Source organism: Atractosteus spatula, chromosome 2 (assembly GCF_055471065.1).
Source record: "Atractosteus spatula isolate fAtrSpa1 chromosome 2, fAtrSpa1.hap1, whole genome shotgun sequence".
In the NCBI taxonomy this organism is placed as follows: Eukaryota; Metazoa; Chordata; class Actinopteri; order Semionotiformes; family Lepisosteidae; genus Atractosteus; species Atractosteus spatula.
Window position 1 is genome coordinate 13,329,793 of NC_142707.1, and position 18,873 is coordinate 13,348,665.

Consider the following 18,873-nt stretch of genomic DNA (forward strand, 5'->3'; position numbering starts at 1 on the left):
GGTCAGTAGTAGGATGAGTGGACCTCAGAGTGCCGACACATGTTGATGTTGAGGATGAAGAGGAGATTCAAATGGAAGCACTTTCCCGATTCACCAAAAAAGAACATTTCTCCTGTGGAGAGAGAGAAGCACCGATGCCTTCCATCAGACACAGTAGCTCCCAACAGAACCGGACGTTTCCAAACTTTTAGGACATGCAAATACATGTCTAAAACATCCGAGAGGCATTTCTTGATTCAGACTTACAAGTAAAGAAAAGCATGGATTTTAAAAGATGAAATTTCACCCACGTTTCATATTCCAACTACACATAAAAATTATGGATTAAAGAATAACATGGTGGAGCATTTATTGTTCAGTCTTGCAGTAAGATACTGCAAGCTTTAAACTCATATTAAATATAAAACCTGCCTTCAGGTTTGGAGCATAATGTGATTATGATCTAATCAATTGATATAACATAGTTTAGCATTGAATCCTTAATGCTGAAGATGGTTGAATACACCAACTATCTTTACAAGTACCCCAAAGGTGCTGTATTATTCACAGTAGGTCTTGATAATTTAGTGTAAATGTCTTTTTTATTCTGAACTGCTGATGGGTGCACTATCATGAGTTTCCTGTTTGCTGCAGTTTAAAATTCAAATTTTATGAAGAAGATACTTGCAGAGACGCCAGTTCGAAAGCAGCATGATCTGACGGCCCTGTGCTTACCGATCTGCTCCTGGGCCCAGTGAGTGGGCAGGTCGTGGCACATGGCCTGGACTGGGGCTCCCAGCTTGGACAGGTCCTTGATGGGCTCTGGGTTGACATTGTACTGCTTGCCAGGGGGAGGGGGCCTCTTCTTCTGGCTCTGTAGGAGAGGGAAGAGAGGGGGAGGGGGGAGGTGGGGAAAGGAGAATGGGGAGAGAGAAAGAGAGAATCAGAACAGCTCCAAATCCAACTGGGAGAAGGGGCAGGGAACTCAGTTGAACTGGCAGCCCAGTATGTGATCTCCTGTTACAGCCTGAGGAGCAGTGAGCCTGTCTCCCAGGAATGTTCTATATGTTGCGTGTTGTATGTAAACATCCCATGATGTGTCTGTATTGTAATCGCCTGTAAAAGTTGTGTTAATTGAATATGCTTCGGCATCACTGTAGTTCATCAGTCACACAGTGTTCTTGAATTGAACTGAAATTGAGAAGAAGGGGAAAGGAGAGGGAGAAGGGAGAAGGTGGAGACAGGAAAAGAGGTGTGCAGGACGAGAGAGAGAGGAGAAAAAGAAAAGGAGGAGGATGAGAAGGAAAGACATAACAGAGATGCAGAGGGAAGGAAGGAGGAAACGGGTGAGAGAGAGAAGGAGAAAAGAAAGACGGATATTACAATTAGAACAGTCCTCTGTCTGTACTCTCAAGTGTTTCTCTCTTTGTCTCACCTTCTCGTCCTCTGCTGCCTGTCTCAGTTTGTCCAGAGGAGGGAAGGTGGCCCGGTCCATCCTGACGATGAAGCAGGACTGCGACTCAAACGCCCTGTAGGCGATGATCCCCTGATGAAAACAGTGCACATCCGCCGCATGTCACCTCAGAAAATAGACCCCTAAACTCATGTCACAGCAGCTACACCTGGAAACCTACAGCGCCTTCTTGGTTCTGTTTTCTGACTTCAGTATTTCACAATTATTTCACAATGAACAATTCAAACCCTTCGAGTCCTGAGCAGAAAGAACAGGGATGGACATGATACAAGTATTCAAAGTCCTCAAAGGCATTAACAACGTCAACCCAGTAGACCTCTTCAGAATCAACAATAAAATTCCAGCCAGGGGACACGAATGGAAATTCCATGGATAAACATTTAAAAGTGGGAATAGGAGGCACTGCTTTATTCAGAGGGTTGTGGGAGCATGGAACAATCTAGCCAGCCATGTTTTCGAAGCTGATAGGCCAGCTTGTTTTAAGAAACAGTTGGATGAGGTCCTCAGTCTAAACCATTAGCTACGAACTACTGAAGGGGCTAGATGGGCCCCTGATCATGAAGACCCCAGTGAGTTTTACAGCTCATGTGCTATGTTGTCCAACCTGCTGACTTTCAGGGCGCAGGATCCATCTGGAGCTGCCCAGCAGCGTTCTGGGGGCAGCTGTCTGCCTGAAGGCACGCCCCCCACGTCAAAGGATTGAGGAACAGAGCTTGTCCCCCTCCTGAGACCACAGCCAGATATCAGACTGGCTCCTACGCATCCCTGCGACACACTGAACCTGGGTGTCCTGGACCTTCTTAACTGACACAGACAACAACCACAGCCACGCTACTCAGACCACTGCAGCAACAGAGCGAGGGGTGACTCTGTTTTCCTGGAATCTGGTGACCCAAAGAAGGCAGCATCTGATAAATGCATTCAAATGACTACATGTAAGCCTGGTACTGGACAGGTACCACCCATGAGGACTGAAAGTTACTGCTTACACAAATGCAATTCTTTGGAAAGTGTTCCTGCGGATAACAGCTGTTCCCACCATAGCATGCTAGATCAGCTCAATGACATCACCATCTGTGTTCCTGAAGGCTCACGTGCGCCCTCTGGTGGACACCGGCGATGTGGTAGTCTCTGGTCTGTCAGACACTTGAGTGCCCTACAGCCCCACTTGCGTACATGCAAAATGTCATTGCTTCACAATGCACAGGACTGCTGCCGACTAGCATCCGGTTCGAACAGTTCAAGTACCTGGAGACGCTCTCCAGGATCTCTGTATGTGACCTGAATACAGGACAGACACCAAGGAGCAAACTGCCAGCTTTGTAATGGATTCGCACAAGAACCCTAACTGTAATTTTGTATCCTCAGAACTCATGCCACACAACAAATGAGCAGAGAAAAAAGTCAGAAGAAGTAATTTAAACGTTAGCGGTATATTCAGTAGAAACATCAAATTAAATAATTCTGTACATCAAATTAAGTAAGTTAAAATGAGCACTAACAGCAGTAACTGTGAAGAGCACAGACACATGGTGTCCATGAGACAGATCAGTGATTCCTGTCCTGTGATGTGCTCCCAGTGCTCCACATGTCCAATGTAAATGGACAATTAACTGGTGCCATCATGTCAGAAGCAGCTGGATTATAAATCCAAGCAGAATCTCTACTCACTCCCCAGGAGGGTCCCTCAGTCCCCCCCCCCCCGCCCCCGCCTCCCGAGCCTGTTGCCATGGTACTCACAGTCTTGTAGTCAATGATGGCGGTGACGGACTGGCGCCCCGCCCCCACGTGCTGGATGGCGATTCCCTGCTCCCTGTTGATCACCAGAGTGTGGTGGACATCCTTCCCATCTTTCCCCTTGTTGATCAGTGACACACTCTGGGAGAGGGAGGGAGAGAGGGAGAGAGTAAGGAAGGGAAAGAGAGGAAGAGCCGGAGATAGTGAGAGGAGGAGAGAGGGAAAGAGGGAAGGGGAGAGAGGGAGAGAAGGATAGAGAGATAGAGGGAGGTGGTGAGAGGCATAGAGAGGGATAGAGAGATAGAGGGAGGGGGAGAGAGGGATAGAGAGATAGAGGGAGGGAGAGAGAGAGATAGAGAGAGGGGAAGAGGGAGAGAAGGATAGAGAGATAGAGGGAGGGGGAGAGAGGGATAGAGATAGAGGGAGAGAGAGAGGGAGACAGGGAGAGAGGGAGGGTGAGAGAGGGAGAGAGGGAGGGGGAGAGAAAGATTGAGGGGGGGAAGAGGGATAGAGAGGGATAGAGGGATAGAGGGAGGGGGAGAGAGAAACAGGAAGAGAAGGAGAGAAAGAGGAAGAGAGGGAGTGAGGGAGAGAGAGATAGAGGAAGAGAGGGAGTGAAGGAGGGATAGAGGGAGAGGTAGGGACAGAATTGGTTTGCAGAAAGATTGAGAGAGGGAGCAAGACAGAGGGATAAGGAGAGAGCTAATACCGAAATGACAGGACTTCAGCCGCACACGGACCCTGCCCTGGGGTTACAGTGATCTGGGCCGGAGAGATGGACAGAGACTGGGACAGAGGAGAGCAGGAGGGGCAGTGGAACGACAGACTCTGACAGAGCGAAGAGAGCGAGGGAAGGGGACAGACACGACGAGAGACCCTCACCTCCTCGGCGAGGATGGGCGCCAGGAGAACTCCGAGCAGGAGAGTGAGTGCGAGACACTGGGAGAGAGGAGAGAAAGGGCACAGTGAATACATTGACACATCAGTGTCCCTTCTCCTCACCTGTGGACCTCACCGCGATCCTCCACAGCTGGAGACGCATCAGTCTCAGAAATTGGACGAGGAGACCAGAGGCTCCAGCAGGATGCCCTTACCTTAGCCATGCCGACTGCAGGTGTGCAGAGATGGTGTCAGGGGGACGTCTGACTGAGGAGCTGCTCCTCTGTGCCTCCTTAATGTACCCGTAGGGCAGGGGCGTGGGCAGGGCGGGAGGCCCTGGGCAAATACCCACTCACAAAAGCAACACACAGCAGCGGAGCTATCCTGTCGGGTCCCTCCATGTTCACATATTGACTCAGAGGCGGAGGCTGGTGATTAACTGACCGCACTCCTCTGGGCAGATAAGCCGCTGGCTGGCAATGGATCACAGCACTGCCAGACTCCCAGAGCGGCACTGCCACGATTGAAGAACTGCACTCTTGCCCCTATTAACAAACACTTATATAACAATAACCTAATATTATTAGAAGGCTGACTTTCTGTTCCTCGGGCAGTTACATGAGATCACAGACTGGGCTGCCGACGAGTTTGGGGTGAGTTTCCTCTCCCAGTAGGATTGGAAGTTGTTCTGATTCTGACGGGTGAAGGGATTCTGCGATTGATTTGTTAATTTGGGGAGGAATGTTTGTCTTATACTGGGGTATTTCCTGCAGTGCTGCAGAAAGTGTGTCTCTGCATCTCCTTGCTACTCACCCTGTGGCCCTCCCAGTCCACTCCCTAACAGGAATTCACTCCAGAGGGCTCCTTCTTCCACATGTGATAGTCATGGTTCCGCGCGGGGTCGTGCCCCCCGCCGCCCTTTCCGTCCCCCACACCTGGGGCGCGAACCCGGGTCTCCAGCGTAATGCAACAGGGCACCAACCGCATGAGCTAAAGGAGACCTCCCTCAGCCCAGGCAGCTGAGGACCCTGCTACGCGCAGTGAGGGCGCTGACGTCACCACACTAGCTCCGCTACACACACATTAATGAACTATTAGCCTTCATACTTTGTTTGTTCTTCAGTAATTATTCTTGATCTTGTGAGCATAAGCACTGCAGTGGAATGGACAGAGTGATCCTGGATTACACTGCTAACACTTACAGCTTTTATTTGTCAATTTATTATAGTTTGGCACTATCTGGGGAGGCACAGTGGCAGAGGTTAGCATTGGATCCTTGTAGCACTGGGGCCCTGGGTTTAATTCCTAACCTGGGATGGATCTGTATGGAGTCTATTTGCTCTCCTCTTGTTCATGTGTGTTTCCTCCCACAATTCAAAGACATACTGGTAGGTTAATTGGCTTCTGGGAAAACTGGGCCGAGTGTGAGTGTGAGTGTGTCTGTGTCTATGTGTCTATACCCTGTGATGAACTGGTATCCCACCCAGGGTGTATCCTGCCTAGTGCTGTTGTTTGCTGGAGTAGACTCCAGCTCCCCTGCAGCCCTGTATTGCATAAAGCACATTTTCCACAAGAATTGGTCACCTGTTATATATGGTGAATGAAAATGTACACAGTATCTTAAATGAGGCCTTACTAGTGCATTGTACTTTGTATTCTGACATCACATTGGATAATGCACTAGTAAGGCCCCATGATATTCTCTAGGGCCTGAAGTCTTGTCTGCTACTCTAGAGAACACAGTGTTAAGACAATGAATTTGACAATATTGCAGAATAACTACATGATTTATGATTAGCCTTTCATCCAAATGAATTAAGTTGATTAATTCATATCATTTCAGATCAGATGTGCTCGAGCAGAATCATACATCACTGGAGCTGTCAATAGCAGCCACACAGAGCATTACAGCTAAGGAAAATTCCCACAGGACATTTTCTATGAGTAATTATTCATCATTAACACTGAGCTCAGAAGGCAATTTTACAATTTAAATAGAATTTTAAAACAGATTTTATAACACTGTTGAGATAAATACATAATGTAACAATAGTATCTATAAGCTCATATGGATATACATACTGTACATATATATACATCCTGGGAATACAAGCTTCTTAGATTTTTGTAATGAAAGCTGATTATTTAAATTCACCTGTTATTTTTTTTTAAATTTAGAATAGCTAATTATTTTTGTAATAACTATGAGTATACTCCACAACTATATGCTTTTTCATGTCTTAGTTCACAGCTATGAACTGCAAACGGGAGGAATGAGGAAATACAGGCAGACTCCTCCCACTTGCTCACCTTTGAGCCAATAATCTCTTAACACATCACAGGCAGCACAGCCCCATACTGGAGGATCCGTGCTGATTGGAGGAGAGGCACGTCCTGAGAGGGTGCAGGGGTTACTGTTTCTCCCTGGGTAACTGACCCCCCCACTTGACTGTGCTCAACTGATTGTGTGTCTCTGCATGAGGAGTCCCCATCATAGTCAGCTGCTGACCTGACCCAGGCTCACACCCGTGATCACAGAGCTAGCTTCACATCTCCCTGACTAAAACTAGGTGTGCACACTGGCCATAAACCCCTGCCACATAAGGACCATATTTATATCCATACTCTAACTTCTTTCCTGGTTGTTAAATTCTGATGGCATATTGAACACTACACAACTTACTTTAAAAAAAGAGAAAGTGATAATATTCCATCTATTCTAAATTCCATCCATCACTTTTTAACTGCTTCTTCCAATTTAGGATCAGAAGAGAGTCTGAATCTATCTTGCCAAGCAATAGGCACAAGGCAGGGTACACCCTGGACAGGGTGCCAGTCCATTGCAGGGCATACACACTCACGCCAGGGTCGTTTCTCCCAGAAGCCAATCAACCCACTGTCTTTGGACTGTGGGAGGAAACCAGAGCACCCAGAGGAAACACAGACGATCGGGGGAGAACACGCAAACTCCCCACAGACTGCAGCCCAGGTTTGGAAACTAACTCGTAGCCTCAGCTCTACAGGGCAGTAATGGTAACCACTGTGCCACCGTGCCATCCTCTGTTCTAAATGATTGTATCCAAATGTGTTTTTGAGCCAATATTCCCTCTTTAAATGGATTATGAGAGCCTAAACACAATCCTGCCCAGTCCCTTTGGTCCCTGGGATTTTCCCTTCTCTGAGCTACACTGAACACAGCTCTGTATCACAGACCGAGCTGTCAGATTGCATGTTTCTGCCTGCGAGATCAAACAGCAAATGGCATGATTCTCGAACGGACCTGTCCTTTAATTACCTATTGACAATAACATCCTGGAAGATCCCACATCCCGCCCGACACACAGCCTGAGAATGTTCCTCGGCTGGGGACTTCGGCTCACAGCCACAGCTCCAAGTCAAACAGGGGTGGAGAAAGTCCAGATACGACCGAGATAAGCAGATCAATTCAATCTGAAGTCGCCAAACTGCGCTATTGCTTTCCTGAGATAAGTTGGCAGCAAACAGAAATCCCATTAATCTCAGAAAGAAGAAAAGAAAGGATAGAAATGGGAGGAGGCCATTAGCCCATCTAGCCTGTTTGACGTGTTGTAGTGAATCGATCTAGGGACCACATTCAACAGTTTCTTGACAGAAGCCAGGACATCAGCTTCAACAACATGGCTGGGTTGCTTGTTTGATGCCCCTAAAATCCTGCATGAAATGAAATGCCCTCTGTACAGTTTTATAACTATCAGTGTAATGCCTGTCCCTGGGGAACTGTGGGATGTCCTGATTTTCAACCCTAAACTTCCATGAACTTCTGTTGATCCAAAAACTGGTTCAACTGGAAATAATAAGGAGGTGTGGATGGGAAATGTGGGCAGCATGGTGGCCCAGGGTTCAGTTCCTGACCTGGGGTACTATCTGTGTGGAGTTTGCACGTTCTCCGCATGTTCACATAGGTTCCTCCAAAGACATGCTGGTGGGTTAATTGGCTTCTGGGACAATTAGCCCCTGTGTGAGTGTGTGCCTTGCGATAGACTGGCATCCTGTCCAGGGCATTCCCTGCCTTGTGCCCGTTGCCTGCCACCGGCTCCCCTCCGATCCTGAATTGGAAGAAGTTAGTTAGAAGGTGGATGGATGGGAATTTTGCATTAATAAGTCTAAATTCACAGCCCTGGTCTTAGAGGCCTACTGGACCTTCCTAGGATTTCATTCCTGCCCAGCTCTCGGTCAGATTAATCAGACCCACTCTTGTTTCACATGTCTGCATGAATGCTCATGAGAAAATGGTTTTCAGACATAACCAGGAGGCCTGAGGAGAGCAGGAACTGAGCAGACAATCGGATGTTCAGACTGAAAAAACTCGATTACAACTGGCCTGTCACTAATGGGCACGGATTAAGGCTTCAAAGGTTTGGAATACACAGTGCTTTACATGGGGCAATCACAGATGGTATAATGGGTTAAAAACCGCAGGGACTTCAGAGGTAAAGAGAAGTTGTCTTTATTGCACGAAATCTCAACATATAGATATACACTTAGTCACCTACAAGCAGCCTAGCTCAGACCTTTCAGTGACACAGCCATAAACGCCAAACTCACTAATTGACCCCGTGTGAGAACGTGTTGCAATTAATGTGTTCATGCCCCTTGAGACGGCTTACTCAGGTTGAGGCCTGTCAGACAAAGTGTCGGCTCTCCAGGATCACAGCTTGAGAGCTGGCTCTGTGCTCGAGACTTTCAAGGAAAAGAGGAGAGGAGAAACGTCCTCCTGGGAACGTTTCTCACATTCACTCCACAGGCTGTTGAAGAGTCCCGCGGTTTGTTTTGTGGGCACTTGTTCCTCTGTGACAGAGGACTTGTGCTAATCTAATCAGGAGCCGGTACTAGCACCGTGCTACACCCAAGTGTGGAATGATAACGTGCAGGAGGAGAGACCTAAGCAATTTATGATCCAGTTCTCACAAGAATATAGGGAGAAAAAAACAGAAGCAACAAAAAACACCACCTGATCCTGCTTGGCCTTGTGCATGATGTAGAGTCTGATATTGACACAGAGGAGTACATGGCTGATACCTGAAATACATTCTAATTTGGAATTTCTCAGCAGGTCTCTATATGTACATATAGTAATTAATTGCTACGGAGAACTGGTCAGCGTGTAGTCCCTCCTGGCACTCTGTGCCTGCTGGTTAGATCGGCAAACCGCGATCCTAAGCAAAAAGCAGGTACCTAGAAACGGATGTAAATGCTGTAAAGGGCTGTGTAGAAGCCGTAGTACCGCAGTTCTCGGAGTTTTTGCTATCCCACAGTGCAGTTCACTTGAAAGCATGCTCTCCGTTTTGCATGAGTTTCATCTTTATGTTGACGGAAGACTAAGAAACGAACTCCATTTTGGCTCCGAACAGGAAGCTAAACTGGTACGGTGGACTGTTAAACTGATTGAGCCAAAATGAAGGAAGTGTACACCAGTTTCTTTACATACAGCATCTAGCCATATAGTTCGCAAAAGAAACCGGGGATTATGCATGGGAGACACAGAAGAGGAAAAAGAATGTCTATATAAATGTTATCCGCCACAATTATACTAAATTACTACCCGTACAAGTGTTAGACATTTAGATTACAACACGTTTGTATTTAAATAGTTAAATTTATATGTGAGGGTACAACTTCGACAAGCTTTGGCTTCAATACGGAAGCTGAACTTTGAATACTCGGCTGTAAACAGCCGTGGTATCTGTAAGGGTTACTGTAGTTACATTTAGTGGATATTACATCGGTGACTCTATTTTTGTTCCGTGCAGCGGACAGCTACCGGATTTTTTACACAACAAATAAATTAGATTATATCTGTTACCACTTACTTATTTTGCACGTTTAGCTACTGTACTGCACGTTTTGCGGAACTAGCAGAAACCGCGGCAGAAGACTTTGATTTGTCGTCACAATCTGACTGTCGTCGATTTTATTTTCTTTAAGCCAGACCTTTGAACACTGACGAAATTCACACCGAGTTAAGAATATTTAGACTTTTAACACTGTAATTCCGAGAGGAATTAGTTAAATAAGGTACCGCGTACTGGCACTGCACTGAAAACTGAAAGTTGATGTCCAACACGTTTATTTATTTTTTAACCAATATTAATAATTTGCAAGAGACATGATACTTTTGGTTCCTATCCGTTCATTTCTGCTTCTGACTCTGTGTCTGAGCGGCCGCCGTGGCTTCGCCTCGGCACCAGAACACCGGGAAGCGCCGAAGAAAATAGGTAGGATTTTCTCTGTCCTGAGCAACGCCAAAGAAACTTGCCACTCTGTACAGCCATGCATTTCGAAAAAGTTGGATATCGATTAAACGTCGTTTTGATAATTTGATCATTAATAAAACACAGGAGTGAATGTAAGATTAGAGTTGACTGGCCTCATGTGCTGAGGTGATGCAATCAACGTGATGTTGTAGTTCAAGTGTTATTAAATAGGTTATTAAATAGTTGTATTACAACAACTAATTTAAAAGAGAAATCCACTTAAACTTTCTATTAGACGTAAAGGAAAAGGCTTTCCTTGACCATTAACGGAGCCTCCACTGTGCTGGCATAAGAATAGAAGCAACGTTACAGGCGAGAGAAGCCATTTGTCCATCTAGCCCGTTTGGAAGTTAGTCGCTAGCTGACCCAAGGCTCTCTTCCAGCTGTTTCTCAAACAAAGCCTGGGTTTTTGCCCAGTCTAGTATTGTTTCTTAATCATTTCCTGCTTCTAGTGTTTGCTAATCCAATAATTTGGTATAATCTGCAGACCTCTCAAGTTTACTAACTTCAGTACACCAGAATCTAGTATTCTACTACAGATCCCTGTGGTTCTCCTCTAATTACACCACCCCACCTTGAGCATTCAACTTTTATTGTTTAACTCATGTTAGGGTTGAAAAGATGACCTGTACCTAAGTCGCTTTGCTTCTGTTTATTAAGAAAAATGTTCCTGTAATCTCTAGCCTGCAGGTGTTTCCCAGTGTGTCATCCCTGATTTGCTTCTTAAAATTCTGTGCCCTGTGAGTTCTGTGAGAGTTGCTGTGTCTCCCTCTGCAGCGGTGGTTGGCGCGGGGATCGGGGGCACCGCCACTGCCTACTACCTGCGGAAGGAGTTCGGGCCGGACGTGAAGATCGACGTCTTCGAGAACGAGGTGGTGGGGGGCCGGCTGGCCACCGCCAAGATCGGGGGGGGCGAGTACGAGATGGGGGGCTCCATCATTCACCCCCTCAACCTGCACATGAAACACTTCGTCGATCAGCTAGGTGAGAGCCGGCACGCCTTTAATCGGTAGAAATGTCAGGCCTGGATTGCGTCAGTGATGTAGCTCCTGTGTCAGTCACGAATCCTGCTCTTCACCAGATCCGAGCTCCTTTACAGCCGGTGGGTTCTCTCGGGTTTAGAGCAACAGTTTCCAGTCCTTTTGAGTGGGAAGGACTCCTTTCAGTTTCCAGACATTTTGTGAACCACCACACGCTATTAGATACTTATTTTCCTATTGTAATAGTCAAGAAATAATCCAGCATCCATAATTGTTACTCTTTACAAATAGACAGCAGTGCTCTGTTTTCCTTTTCCGCTGACCTCCAGGAGTCCTGGGGCCACAGCTTGTGTACTGCTGGTTTAGAGGAAACAGAAAAGCACCATGAGGTGCTGAACTAATCCGGGCCTCGTGTTGTTGTAGAAACACAGTACAGTGCAATGTGGACACCCAGACAGACTTAGGCGGGGTTAGGGGTTTCTGAAGACTGTACCCAGGCTCTGTAGTGCTGGAGTGTTCTCTGTCCCCTCGGAGGCCTGTCCCAGCGCCATGACGTGCCCAGCCGCATGGCCATCTTCGACGGGCAGCAGCTGGTTTTCGAGGAGAGCGACTGGTTCATCGTTAACTTCCTGCGCATGCTGTGGCGCTACGGCTTCAACTTCATACGGATGCAGATGTGGGTGGAGAGCATCCTGGACAAGTTCATGAGGTGAGGTCCTCCCCCCCAGCACAAGCTCTTCCTCCTTCCTTATTCCTCAGACCGATCTAACTCTCATTTCTCCTCCCCACCTGTTTCTTAATTGATCTGTTAATTTCTCCGTGGTTTTCCTCACCTTCCCCCCCTCTCTCTTTCTGGCAGCTCCTCCACACCTCAGTTTTGTCCTAAAATTCTCTTTCCCAGTCGTCCTCTTCCTACTATTTGCTCTTCTTCCTTTTCCTTATTCACTGCCCCATTCTCCCCTTTCATCTACCATTCCCTTTCTACTCAATGCTTCAGCACTAGGTCCTTCTCTCTCCTTGACCCCTATCTCCTCCTCCCTCTCCGCTAGCTCTCTCCTTGACCCCTATCTCCTCCTCCCTCTCCCCTAGCTCTGTCTCCTTGACCCCTATCTCCTCCTCCCTCTCCCCTAGCTCTGTCTCCTTGACCCCTATCTCCTCCTCCCTCTCCCCTAGCTCTGTCTGTCTCCTTGACCCCTATCTCCTCCTCCCTCTCCGCTAGCTCTGTCTTCTTGACCCCTATCTCCTCCTCCCTCTCCGCTAGCTCTGTCTCCTTGACCCCTATCTCCTCCTCCCTCTCCGCTAGCTCTGTCTCCTTGACCCCTATCTCCTCCTCACTCTCCCCTAGCTCTGTCTGTCTCCTTGACCCCTATCTCCTCCTCCCTCTCCGCTAGCTCTGTCTTCTTGACCCCTATCTCCTCCTTCCTCTCCGCTAGCTCTGTCTCCTTGACCCCTATCTCCTCCTCCCTCTCCGCTAGCTCTGTCTCCTTGACCCCTATCTCCTCCTCACTCTCCCCTAGCTCTGTCTGTCTCCTTGACCCCTATCTCCTCCTCCCTTTCTGCTAGCTCTGTCTTTCTCCTTGACCCCTATCTCCTCCTCCCTCTCCACTAGCAGTCTCCTAACCCCTAACTCCTCCTCACTCTCCACTAGCTCTGTCTGTCTCCTTGACCCCTGTCTCCCCCTCCCTCTCTGCTAGCTCTGTCTCCTTGACCCCATCTCCTCCTCCCTCTCCGCTAGCTCTGTCTCCTTCGACCCCTATCTCCTCCTCCCTCTCCCCTAGCTCTGTCTGTCTTCTTGACCCCTATCCCCTCCTCCCTTTCTGCTAGCTCTGTCTTTCTCCTTGACCCCTATCTCCTCCTCCCTCTCCACTAGCAGTCTCCTTGACCCCTATCTCCTCCTCACTCTCCACTAGCTCCGTCTGTCTCCTTGACCCCTGTCTCCTCCTCCCTCTCTGCTAGCTCTGTCTCCTTGACCTCTATCTCCTCCTCCCTCTCCCCTAGCTCTGTCTGTCTCCTTCGACCCCTATCTCCTCCTCCCTTTCTGCTAGCTCTGTCTGTCTCCTTCGAAGCCGTTTGAGGAAATTTTCTCTCTCTGACTCTCAGGATTTACCAGTTCCAGCAGTTCGGCTACTCCTTCTCCAGCGTTGAACGTCTCCTGCATGCAATGGGTGGGGATGAATTTTTGCGCCTGACCAATCAGACGCTGGACGAGGCCATGCGGGGGGCGGGGTTTTCGCAGCAGTTCCTGAATGACATTGTCACCCCGATTACCCGGGTCAACTATGGCCAGAGTGTCAAGATCAATGCCTTTGTGGGTGAGTGGGCGAGCGAGCAATGACAGAACGTGACTATTGGTAGGTATTGGAACTTCCTTTGGCATCACAGTGCTTTCTTATATTATGTTTAAAAGCTGAACTCTCAGTTCCTTACTTGAATCTATTAGTGTACTATCTCTAAAATAAATTAGAGATCAAATTAGGGACATAATAAAGAAGTAAAAACTGATTGATTTTCAGATCCTATTTGATATGAGTTTCTCCTCCAGCCATTCCCTTAAAGAAGTGATGGTATTGGTTTTGACATTATAGCTCAGAAGCTTGACCCAGACTCCAACAACCCTTTGTGTAAAGGGCTGTCTCCTGTTCTCAGTTCCAGATACTCTTCTGTAGTTTCCACTTGTGTCCTCCGTTTTGATGCTGCAGAAGTCCAGTGGGTCGACTTTTGTCAACATGTTTGAGACCTTTGAACACTCTTAAGCAGGAATTCCAAGTATTCCAAACCTCACAGTCTCCTCTGTTCAAGCCAGCGAGGGGACCTGATTCGAGTTCAACAGGTTTTGATAGAATAAGTCTGTTTAATGTTCAGTTCCTTCAGCCTGTCAGCATTGGACATTCCTTAAAGCCTGGCTGCTCTCCTCTTGACTGATTCCAGAGCAACATTTAAATTCTCCAGTTTAAATTACATATCCCAACTTTTTTTTTGCCTTTTTCAATGCTTCTTCATACTGTCTCCAAGATGAAACCGTTGTCCACATACTGTACATCCCTCTCACTTTCATGCGTAGCTTTTTCAAGCTCGCTGTTTTCCCGACTTATAAACAGAGTTAGTATTTTGCTGTGTGCATGCCACAGTTTGCAATTTATGCTCAATGCCATCTGCCAGATGTCTTCTATGTCTTTTGAATTTCTTTGGCATTCTGTACAATGGTACCTAATCCTCCAGATTTGTTATCTATGAATGTGATTGGTTTGTGAAGTATACCAGATTCTAGATCATTTATATAAATCAGGAAGAGCAGTGGTCCTAATACCGATCCCTGTGTCTTATGTTCTGTATCAACATTCGTGGTTTTCCTGGAATGCCTACAACATGTCTGCAACTACAGAATTCGTTTTTTACAAGGAACCTTATCAAAGGCCTTCTGTAAACCTAAAGGCTGTTGCTTGTTCAAAAAACCTTCAGTTAAAAAAGCAAGACCTTTTCCAGATACACACCGACTGTGCCCTAGAACCCTGTCGCCATACAGGTGATCCTCTAGTTTGGTTCTAGGTATTATTACACAAGTAGGGTCATTAGTGTGAGAGATTCAGTGGCAGAGCCCTGTGGTACTGAGCCTTATGACTGGACAGCTTAGTTCTTCCCAAAAATGAGACTTGAGATCACAAGAAAAACGAGACCCAGAGCCAAACTTTTCCAAACGTAAGCACCTTGTTACTTCATTCTGTATTTCTGAACCTTCCATTCATTGTTCTAACTGCAGTAAGAGTTTCTCTGTGTACTGTGTGCCCCTGGGCGGTTTTTCCCTGGTGGAGTTGATGCAGCTGCTCTGCTAACCTCCAGTGTCTCCTGTCAGGTGTGGTGTCGCTCGCAGGCGCGGAGTCGGGACTCTGGGCAGTTGATGGCGGGAATAAACTGGTGTGTGTGGGGCTCCTGCAGCACAGCAGGGCGCAGCTCATCCAGGGCAAAGTCAGCTCCGTCACCATCAAGCCACGGCCTCTGAGGACGGGTGAGGACAGACGCCACGCACAGGGTCACAGATCAGCGGGGCTTCTCAAGGGTACACGTGCACAGACAGAACCAGCAGAAAAAGGATGAAACCAGAAATGCACACAGGCAGACACAAAAGGGCACATATGAGCGCCTCTGAACTGCCAATGATAGAAACACAAAGTGTCCCCACGCACTTTGAGGGACAGCGACGGAAAACTAGAACTGCAGCCAGAGGCACAGTCCGAGGCAACCACCACAACTGCTGGAGGGACACAAGCCAACGGAGAAGAATGGATGCAGACTGAAACACACAAAGAGAGAGTCTAGGGGACACAGAGGTGCACTGGTGGACATAGAAACACGCAAGATGCATGATGCACAGATCATGAATCATGATGCAAGATGCCACCGCACAAACACAGAAGGCTGCAGGTGAATACTTGTGTTTCTAATGGAGTTTATCCCAAAATTGTGCAACATTTCCTCATCCCAACACCGCGCACGCTTGACGCTTCCTCATCCCAACACCGCGCACACTTCACGCTTCCTCATCCCAACATTGTGCAACACTCCCTCATCCCAACACCGCGCAGACTGACGGTTCCTCATCCCAACACCGTGCAGACTGATGCTTCCTCATCCCAACACCGCGCAGACTGACGCTTCCTCATCCCAACACACCGCACGCTGACACTTCCTCATCCCAACACCGCGTACACTTGATGCTTTCTCATCCCAACATCACGCAGACTGATGCTTCCTCATCCCAACACTGCGCACGCTTGACACTTCCTCATCCCAACATTGTGCAACACTCCCTCATCCCAACAACGCGCAGACTGACGCTTCCTCATCCCAACACCGTGCAGACTGACGCTTCCTCATCCCAACACCACGGACGCATGACGCTTCCTCATCCCAACATTGTGCAACACTCCCTCATCCCAACACACCGCACGCTGACACTTCCTCATCCCAACACCGCGCAGACTGATGCTTCCTCATCCCAACACACCTCACGCTGACACTTCCTCATCCCAACACACCGCACGCTGACACTTCCTCATCCCAACACCGCGTACGCTGACACTTCCTCATCCCAACACCACGTATGCTTGACGCTTCCTCATCCCAACACCGCACACGCTTGACGCTTCCTCATCCCAACACCGCGCACGCTTGACGCTTCCTCAGCCCAACACCGCGCACGCTTGACGCTTCCTCAGCCCAACACCGCGTGGACTGACGCTTCCTTGACGAATGCGGTCATAGTCCCCACATAGCCAATATCCTGTAGCCTGAGGTGTCTCTGTGCTGGCCTTGCAGGTGGCTCGGTGTCTCTGTACGAGGTGAACTACGCGACCGAAACGGGCATGGCTCACAACCTCTACGACATTGTGATCATCGCTACGCCGCTGCACAAGGACAAATCGGACATCTCCTTCCCCAACATCACCCCGCCGGTCCCAAGCCACTTCCCGGGTCGCTACCACCAGACCGTGGCCACGCTGGTGCACGGCCGCATCAACGTGTCCTACCTGGGGGTGAAGGGACCTGCTTCTGCATTCTGGATGTCCGACATCCTCACCATGGAGCACGAGGGGCTGGCGCTGAACAGCCTCAGCTCGCTGGACCCCGTGCACATACCCCAGGGGTACAAGAGACCCCCGGCCAGCCTGCCGAACGTGTGGAAGGTGTTTTCGGGGAAGCGGCTCAGCAAGGAGCAGCTCGGGGCCGTGTTCCTGCAGTGGGATGAGATTTCGGAGGTGCCCTGGCTGGCGTACCCTTCCTACAGCCCCCCGCAGCGGCTGCCGCCCATCGTGCTGCACGAGCGCCTGTACTACCTCAACGGCATCGAGTGGGCGGCCAGCGCCATGGAGATGAGTGCCATCGCCGCACGCAACATCGTCCTGCTGGCCCACCACCGCTGGCACGGCATGACGCACCAGATCGACCAGGAGGACCTGCACGCCCGCCTCCGGGGGGAGCTGTGAAGAGCGAGGGCGACTCGGACCCCAGCCCTTGAAGATCACAACAGCGCAAAAATGACCACTGTACGCGAGGAGAAATGATTGGACTCACCGTCTTCTCTAAAAGCTTTTGAAACGTGATGGGGCAGTGGATCTCTGGAACCAGGACTCTACATGCATGGCTCAGACTCTCTGGAATGCTTGGCTGGAGGAGGGGGGATTAATTCAAGTGCTGATTCAAACATGCAGGGAGAAACAATGTTCAGGGATAACAACTACGGGTTGGGCCTAGGGGGCCAGATCTTGAATGTTTTACAGCTCTCTTTAACCTTTTATCTACTAAATCCCCGGCAAAGATGAGAATTGACACGGATCAAGTGAAAATGGGCACGAAGCTGAGAGTGGTTAAAAAAAATCTCAGCTTCTTTCAAGCTGAGCTGTCTGGTACTAGACCCTTTACCTGAACAAATAATGAGCCTTATTAAACCTGTCAAAATGGTTCAGATGTCTTAAACCATTGCAATTTTCATGTTAGATGAGAATACTTTTAGACAGTTTGAGTTCTTAAAATGCCGATACGCAAAACAATTAAAATGTACAATTACACAAATAATCAGCTTAGCGCTCAGCTGGAAAATAAACCAGCTGACAGAAGGGTCCCCAGCGAGCAGGCCGTGAGAGACCCTGCTTAATGACAGCAACAGTGCCAACCTACCCAGCACCTTCAGACAGCAGAAGTAAGAAACACTAAAGCCCATATCTGAAGCATTATCCGCGTATGATGTTTTACTCATGGCATTTACCTGTTGCCTTAATTAACAAAATTCTAACTTTTAACACAAAAATGTAGTATAAAAAACTATAAAGTGTTTTTTTTAAATTAACAAGTGCAAAAAAAATGGCAAATAATAGCTATACTTGACAGCCATGGACTGCAAACCTTGGTAAATGTATTCTTTTCAATGAGGCTATGACCTGATTTTTCTTGTCAATCTAATCTTGAAGATCTAAACAGTGCAAAAATGACCAATGAATAAAAACATGTTAAAAGTAATCACAATTGCAACTACAGTTGTCCTGGGAGTGGAATCATTTGAATCTCTTTACAGTAAATTTGCATTATCCTGGCGATCAGCATCAGGACAATTGTAGCAGGCGCCGTGTTACGATACAATTTTGCTCCTTCCAGTTAAAGGGAGAGCCAGTGAGAAGTCCTTATGTTAGAGAAGGGCAAATACACTGCCCATTACTGGCACTTTCAAACATCCACAGGAGTTTAGGGTGCTCAGTTATTAAGACAAACACTAACCCCCTACACTCCATGTCAAGGAGACTACAACTGACATCCTGCAACAGCAGTCTCAGTAACTGGTATTTAACAAAAAATAGATTAATAAAGAGATACATCAGGCCACAATTGTGCTGGACTTAAATATTCATGTTTAGAAATAAAAAAATGACAAAGAAATGGGACATAGATTTCCCTTTGTCTTTTTAGCCTGGAATGCAAGTTTACTCCTGTCTTGCATGCTGATACAGCTTCTGTCTCTAACCTCTTAACACTTTGCATTACT

General features: G+C 47.9%; 2 protein-coding genes across 2 annotated transcripts; one reads left to right on the plus strand and one right to left on the minus strand.

Annotated features, from left to right (window-relative positions):
* Positions 1–2: 2 nt before the first annotated feature.
* On the minus strand, positions 3–4,165 carry LOC148839310 (gastrokine-1-like). The gene is made up of 5 exons (XM_088935634.1): positions 4,073–4,165; positions 3,194–3,331; positions 1,415–1,525; positions 715–853; positions 3–112 (listed from the first exon to the last, which is right to left on the minus strand). The coding sequence occupies exons 1-5, from the start codon at positions 4,163–4,165 to the stop codon at positions 3–5; spliced, it is 591 nt and encodes a 196-aa protein (XP_088791760.1).
* A 5,419-nt stretch (positions 4,166–9,584) lies between these two features.
* Positions 9,585–18,369, plus strand: pcyox1 (prenylcysteine oxidase 1). The gene is made up of 6 exons (XM_088928170.1): positions 9,585–10,323; positions 11,140–11,346; positions 11,877–12,051; positions 13,443–13,654; positions 15,193–15,345; positions 16,656–18,369. The coding sequence occupies exons 1-6, from the start codon at positions 10,215–10,217 to the stop codon at positions 17,321–17,323; spliced, it is 1,524 nt and encodes a 507-aa protein (XP_088784296.1). The 5' UTR covers positions 9,585–10,214; the 3' UTR covers positions 17,324–18,369.
* The last annotated feature ends 504 nt before the right edge of the window (positions 18,370–18,873 follow it).

Bases quoted from the DNA above. Each gene is read 5' to 3' on its own strand.
- LOC148839310 (XM_088935634.1), bottom strand. From the start codon at position 4,165: ATGTATTCACTGTGCCCTTTCTCTCCTCTCTCCCAGTGTCTCGCACTC. The intron at 3,332-4,072 runs GTGAGGGTCTCT...TCCCTCTCCCAG, and splicing joins CGCCCATCCTCGCCGAGGAG to AGTGTGTCACTGATCAACAA. The intron at 113-714 runs GTAAGCACAGGG...CTCTCTCCACAG, and splicing joins CTGGGCCCAGGAGCAGATCG to GAGAAATGTTCTTTTTTGGT.
- pcyox1 (XM_088928170.1), top strand. From the start codon at position 10,215: ATGATACTTTTGGTTCCTATCCGTTCATTTCTGCTTCTGACTCTGTGT. The intron at 10,324-11,139 runs GTAGGATTTTCT...CTCCCTCTGCAG, and splicing joins GGAAGCGCCGAAGAAAATAG to CGGTGGTTGGCGCGGGGATC. The intron at 15,346-16,655 runs GTGAGGACAGAC...CTGGCCTTGCAG, and splicing joins GCCACGGCCTCTGAGGACGG to GTGGCTCGGTGTCTCTGTAC.